General features: G+C 35.4%; 1 protein-coding gene across 4 annotated transcripts; it reads left to right on the top strand.

Moving 5' to 3' along the window:
- The first annotated feature begins 38 nt into the window (after window positions 1–38).
- LOC135696225 (uncharacterized) lies at window positions 39–5,523 on the top strand. Of its 4 annotated transcripts, none has more exons than XM_089112493.1 (3): window positions 39–265; window positions 3,165–3,416; window positions 4,331–5,523. In XM_089112493.1, the coding sequence occupies exons 1-2, from the start codon at window positions 131–133 to the stop codon at window positions 3,336–3,338; spliced, it is 309 nt and encodes a 102-aa protein (XP_088968619.1). In that variant the 5' UTR covers window positions 39–130; the 3' UTR covers window positions 3,339–3,416; window positions 4,331–5,523. The 4 variants fall into 4 exon arrangements, 1 of the variants encoding a protein (XP_088968619.1); XR_010517353.2 differs by lacking the exon at window positions 39–265 and adding an exon at window positions 716–1,302 and having other exon boundaries at window positions 3,169–3,416; window positions 4,331–5,521; XR_016144601.1 differs by lacking the exon at window positions 39–265 and adding an exon at window positions 2,442–2,782 and having other exon boundaries at window positions 4,331–5,521.
- The last annotated feature ends 698 nt before the right edge of the window (window positions 5,524–6,221 follow it).

The raw sequence follows: 6,221 nt of genomic DNA, 5'->3' as shown, positions 1-6,221 counted from the left end.
CTTCTAAATTGGTTTCCATAAATTTAATTCAACATTAAAAGCATTTATGTATTTTGATTGTAAACAGAGCCGGCCTCTTGCTATTACCGACACAGGTTTTTGTTTCTGAAAAAAGATATAATGAAACTATATGCCGAGATTGCGACGAGATAAGAGGAGAGCCTGGGTGTCCCCTGCGAAGCGTTGTAGCAGGGCATTCATCGACCGAAGCAGAGACCTTCAAGAGGTTCAGCAGGCGAGGCATCGTGCGTTTGAGGAAATCAAGGTAAGATTTGTCGGCAGTTGATTATCTGAATTTTCAAGGGGCAGTTGAGGGGTGTTTGCCTAATAAGAATGGGGTATGGTAAATAATGAGCGCAGGTGTAAATGTCACCAATTAGTAACGGAGAGGTAACAGTTGCAAAACCAGAGAGTTTAAGTGAAGTTCATTGTGAATATGTATCTAAAAGAAGTTCAAAGTGAGAATGCTGTATCTAAAAGAAATTCAAAGTGAAAATGCTGAATTTAAAAGAAATTCAAAGTGAGAATTTTGCAAATTCTTACAAGACTTTATTTACTTCTCTACTTATTCAATCTAAAGAAAGACATCGAAAAGGAAGCATACAGGTCTTGAACGGGTTTGAATTTTTACTTTTAAGTCAAGATTTTCAAAGACTATCGACTGGCTTAGCACGAGACTACGCGCTTTCAAGCAATCATGAAGTCAAGCAATCATGAAGCATCATTGTTTCACTGTGTTTAAGGCTCACAGATGCAATTATATCTGATTAAATTGTTAGACTAGTTTCTACATGTAGGCCTGAAGCTGCTTCTTGAATAAAGCATTTTGCTAGTCGGTAATATACATGAATAATATAGGACGATGTGGAATCATTATCAGAAAGCCATTGGATGTTTCTTAACGAGCTTATAAGTATGCTCCTAACTCAAACAGACAGGCCGAGAAGTCTGATATCACATAACTGAAGGACCGACTATTTCTGGGTGTGTATGGAAACAAGGCCAAACTTTACTTAAACTCCCCCAAACAATACAAAAGGTCTGGGATTTGATTTCAGTGCTAGGTTTAATAAGTAAATTCTTGAAAGCACTTTTAAATATTGATCCACGAGCTAACGATATGCAACAAAGATGTCTTTGAGCACGATGATTATGACGTCAATTTTGTTACTGGACTGTGTCTGAAAGGCGATTTTGAGAAGCCGTTGTCTTTTCATCACGCAAAGAAGGGAATGAGGGTACGAAGAAGGGGAACAGAATGACATGTTAAGGCCTTGCTACGGCTAAGAGGAAAAGAACAGGGTGTGTAGTGACATTACTTTTCAACTGGAGATGACGTAAAAGCCTACTGTTCCTCTCTTTAACTAATCAGTTGAGTTTATTTGAGAAAATAACAAAGAACAATTTATTAAACTTAAGATGTCTGGTAACGTTTTTGAAATTACCGACTTTTGGATGGCATTTTCAGACTTTATAGTTTCGATCAGAAAGTTGCTGGTGGTAGGGGTTACAAAGATTGCGAATGGAAAATTCAGTTTTGTTGCGATTTACATTTCTTCCAAAGTTTTGGGTCTCCTTTTTATTCAAAGAGCAAGTAAAATGCCCTTTAGTAAAAACTTTCCCAACAACACATTCTAACGAGATTCTGTTAGATGACCTTTTGAAGCTTTTGAATATTCCCAAGTTGACTCTGAATGCACTTGCTAAAACTAAATTTGTGTTTCTTTACAAATTTGATATTTGAAAATAAATTTGATATTTGATAAAGAAACTGTCTTGATAAAAAAAACGTAATGGCTCAATTTAGAAACATTGTATAGACTTTCCTACCAAAAGAAAATCATTATTTAGATTCAAACACAAGGTTTATCACAAACAGCTTTCTTAAGTGCATATATCAAATTTCGTTTTTACCCACACAAATACTTATTATGGTGCGTCTATTTCGCGTTGCATGTCTGCAGATGAATAAATAGTTTCCTTGTCGCTTGATTTATCGTTGGTGGGGATGGGTCTTAAGTCATTGGTCCAGGAAATCTTCATTAAACTGAATAGCCTTTTGTACAGTTAGGAAGTCACACAATGTCCTGGAAACGACATTCCCTTTGTATGGTATGCTAAAATACGGAGCCGAAACTGCGAAAAACGGAGCAGTAGATTTGTGCCTCGTGTTTACTTCTTTGCAAAATACAGTCATATATAAGTTTTTACATACAACAAGATAAAAAAAGAATATGCAAAATTGTGCAAAACAACAACGCCATTTTTGAGCCCAGTCTTGGATTCATGAGCTATAGTAACAGAGTCACGACTAGTTTGTCGAACCTTGTCTCGAATTTTAAAAAGTTATTTAAAAAACTAAGAGCAAATGGAAGCGCAGAATTTATAAATAAAATTGACACAAAAGACAAGCATGAATTGACGACTATGTTTCAATTATAGCATAGATTCAAAGCCTTGATAGTAGTTTTGGCTGATTTGAAACTGGATTTCAGCTCTGTGATGTATTGTAATTTGTTGAGCAAAACCATTAATCTAGTCAGCCTTTTTCTAAGAGCGTTAAGTGACAACCAGTACTGTTCCAATGATAGATATTACAGCTGTGATGGCTTCCGAAAAATCCTAATTCCTCGTTTGCTATTAAGAAAAGGTCAAGCAGCTCAAGACCGCTAAACACTCGAACTTCTGTTCATGAGTATTAACATTTGGAACTAATAATAAAGTCTTCCAAAGATTGATGGTACATTCTGAGGTGCTAAGCCAACGGAGGGTATCTGGTAAGGTAGGTTGGCTGTCAACGTTGTTGTGTAATCTTAAATCCAGTGCATATTTAGAGAAAGTAGTCAATAGATAGAGAACAGGTGAAAATATTTGATGCTTCGAGAGTTTAGTATGATACAGACATGCTTAAAGTTTGATCATTAGCAAGATTCTCCATCTTATATTATGAAATTTTGCAAGTGAACATTTTAACGTCTTAAGGCTGCATTAAAGTTATGAAGAACTGACTTGAAATGTGGGTAATATTCCTTTTGCTGTTTTGAGTACTTTTTCCAAGAAGTAGAGTTATTTGGTACCAGATTAACTAGCAGCCTATTAGTGTTGCAATTTAAATCAAATGGCATTTTGTGGCATATTTTTTTAAAAGCTTTCTCTTCTTTAAGAAAGAAATTGCAAAAGCCGTCGAGGTACTAAAGCAAGGCAAAGCAGTGTGTGCAAAATGTTGGCAACGCGATTGTTTTTGGTGGTGTTTGTGTGTGGATTGCTCGCAACCGAGGTGTTTGTGCCAGTCAATGCAAACCTCGCTACAGTGCAAGCATCGTGGAAGGCTTTTCTGAAACGTTTGAAGCAAAAGCGAAGGTCAGCCATACAAAGTCTTGTAAGCGTCAAAAGACTTGGAAAGAGGATCATAACTGGTGGGTTGAGTTAAAAATCTCTAATCCGACAATTCTTCATCTTCCATTTCGAACAAGAATTCTTCCCTGCATGCGTCTTCTTGTTTAAGCAAGATTTTATAATTCGATTTTGAGACTATGTATTTCAAATATATTTGTTCCTTAAGATTGAAATGTTGAACTTGAGAATAATTAAGGATGGAAAATAAATAAACTTACCCTAATCACATTTGCCACCATGTTGTGTGATGGAGCACAGGACTCATTCGGTCGATTTCATAAGTCATACCATTCTCCAAGAGATATCCTACAAAAATACCCAACAAAAGAAGTTACAAGCAGAAAGTATTGACCTATTTAAAACTAGTAGAAAACATCTAAAATATAAATATTTTACAGCGTCGCACAAACAATTTGAAAGACATATACAAATTTTAAAGCTTTTTTAAAGAAATTCACCGTATCTATATAGCCTCTGGAATTGATTAAAGCATTCAGTTATCCAAAATTTTACAATATTTTGTTATACTGTATAAAAGTAAAAGTTTTTTTAAAAATATTGAAGTCATAGCTTTGAATAAAGAAAACGTCCTTCCCCTTTTTGCTAGAAGTGTAAAGTCTAGTAATGCAAGTGCAGTAGCAATATCAACTATGCAAAGACAAAAGCTCCCATAAAATTATTCAACATGTGAAATATTGATACAAAGACCAAACGAGAAGTGGGTGTTGTACGAATGACAACCTTGAAGATTGAAAGTAATTTAAGCTACGACGCAAAGCCCTACCCCGTTGTCTTCCTTGTTGTTTTCTATTGCAAGGTTTGAGTCTTTTAGCTCGTTGGTTACAGTAAAGAGTGGCAGTAATTCTGATCAAGTCAGACAATCCCTTTGTAACAATGGTTTTTATTCACCGTGAATTTATTTCTATCCAAACAGGGGACCGGAGACTTGATTGTGTCAGGTACGATCATAGAGGAAGATGCACACGATATCGAATGATGTTTCTTTGGGGTTGAAGCGCCGCTGAATTTCAGTTGTAGTTGATACGTGAAAGACAAAGCAATGGGCCTAAATCATAACATCGAAAGGACTGCCAGACTTTGTGTTGCAAAATTTAGAGTTTTATGTCTGCAAAACCTTCGCAACCGCTAATTATCAAGTTTTAAAGCGGGTAGTGTTTTAAAGTTTAGATGCAATGAGGCTTTTGATGTTTTTGCATCTTGACACTGTTATCCATACTAACAAAAGATTAAGAAGGCAGTCTTAGAATTACATATGTGTAAGTTGCAAATCGCTGCATCAAGGTATTGCTAAGAATTATGCTATAATACGCTGGTATATGATAAGTTGGTGTTGATTTAACTACAGTCCTAAACAAATGAGACGAACAAAGACAAATGCTTCCACTTTTTGGTGTATGTAGTATATTTGTAGAGGGCGATGCGTTTCAAAGTTGTTGCATGCGCAAAAAGTAAAGCATTAACATTACTGTAAAATACAGCTTATACAATTGTGTAGTATCATTTCAATATTTGCAGAATGTAAGTAACCTTGTAGTTAAAAATCCTAATATTATTTACGTTAACAATGATTTCTATATTAAGTTAAAGCACTCTATTCTTCATTTGATATATTCTGAAGGAACAATACCATATTTATTGGGATGAATCTTCTCCGGAAAAAGAGTAACAGGATTAATGTAGAAATCCATTTGACATTTTAGAGTGTAAAATAGTAAGGAAATTCACGGACGTTCACGTAGATGAGAGACGAGTTAGCTTCATTATGTGCAAATGCTGATTGAACCTTACTTACAAAGTTAATGATGAAATTTGCAAAACGGGCGACTCTTTTTGCTAAACAGGTCTATTTATAGCATAAGGTTTCAGTCATTCTTGTTTTAACATCAACAGCAAACCAGTTCTAGCCACAATTGATAAAAAACCATGCTCGTATCAGGACCACACAAGTCCTGTGGCCCGTTCGTCATGTCGGCAAAGTTAATATTTAACCACCCAGCAGTGATTTCTAAGGAACGTTTTTCCCTAGATTTCTTCACTGTCATTTAATCATAGCCACAACTACAATTCAGATATACATATATAGAAGGACATGGGCACTACCATGTTGTTTGTACCAAGGGACTTCTGAGAAGGGGTAGGGGGGGGGGCGTTGCTAAAGAATAAGTGGTTTTAAGGGAATTCCAACATATATAGCCTACAGGTGTTTTTTATAAGAAAATACTTTATAAGAAAGTTGGGCTCGGTTCTTCAAAGAGTTAAGAAAGTTTAGGGCTGTATCTTTGAAACAAAAAAAACTTCAAAAAGTTAGATATTTAAAATTTGAACCAGACGAAAAGACAGTGTAGAAATTATTTGTTTATGGCTAAAATTGCATTGTTTATTCAATTCTGTTTGTCGGGTTTTCTTTGCATGACCAATTGTTTTCTTCGATAGTTGATTTTATGACGTTGAATGTTTTCTGGAGAAAGATAGCTTATCTATAGCATCTCATTTTCTTTATCACTAAGCATGCTTAGTAACATAAATTTTTCCAATTCTAACTTGAGAAAATGTTAAGAAAGTTTAATTACTAATTGGGAAATAGCTAAGCAAGTCTGGAAGGTTGGGTTGAAAAAAAATTCTTGCAAAAAAACGTGTGCTTGACCAAAGTCATAAAATGAGCACCACATGATAATTTCTGTTATATCATCCAAACCGTATTTGGTCGACGCACTTCTTAAAGTCACGCTTCTGGACACAGTCAAAGCAATTTTAGACCCAAATATGCAAAGCTATTCCATCAAATTTTGACCCAAATAACCCCG

This window comes from Rhopilema esculentum, chromosome 14 (genome assembly GCF_057945365.1).
Source record: "Rhopilema esculentum isolate cy_ngs chromosome 14, ASM5794536v1, whole genome shotgun sequence".
Lineage (NCBI taxonomy): Eukaryota > Metazoa > Cnidaria > Scyphozoa > Rhizostomeae > Rhizostomatidae > Rhopilema > Rhopilema esculentum.
Note: the sequence above shows the minus strand (reverse complement) of the source record. Positions and strands in the feature narration are given on the sequence as shown.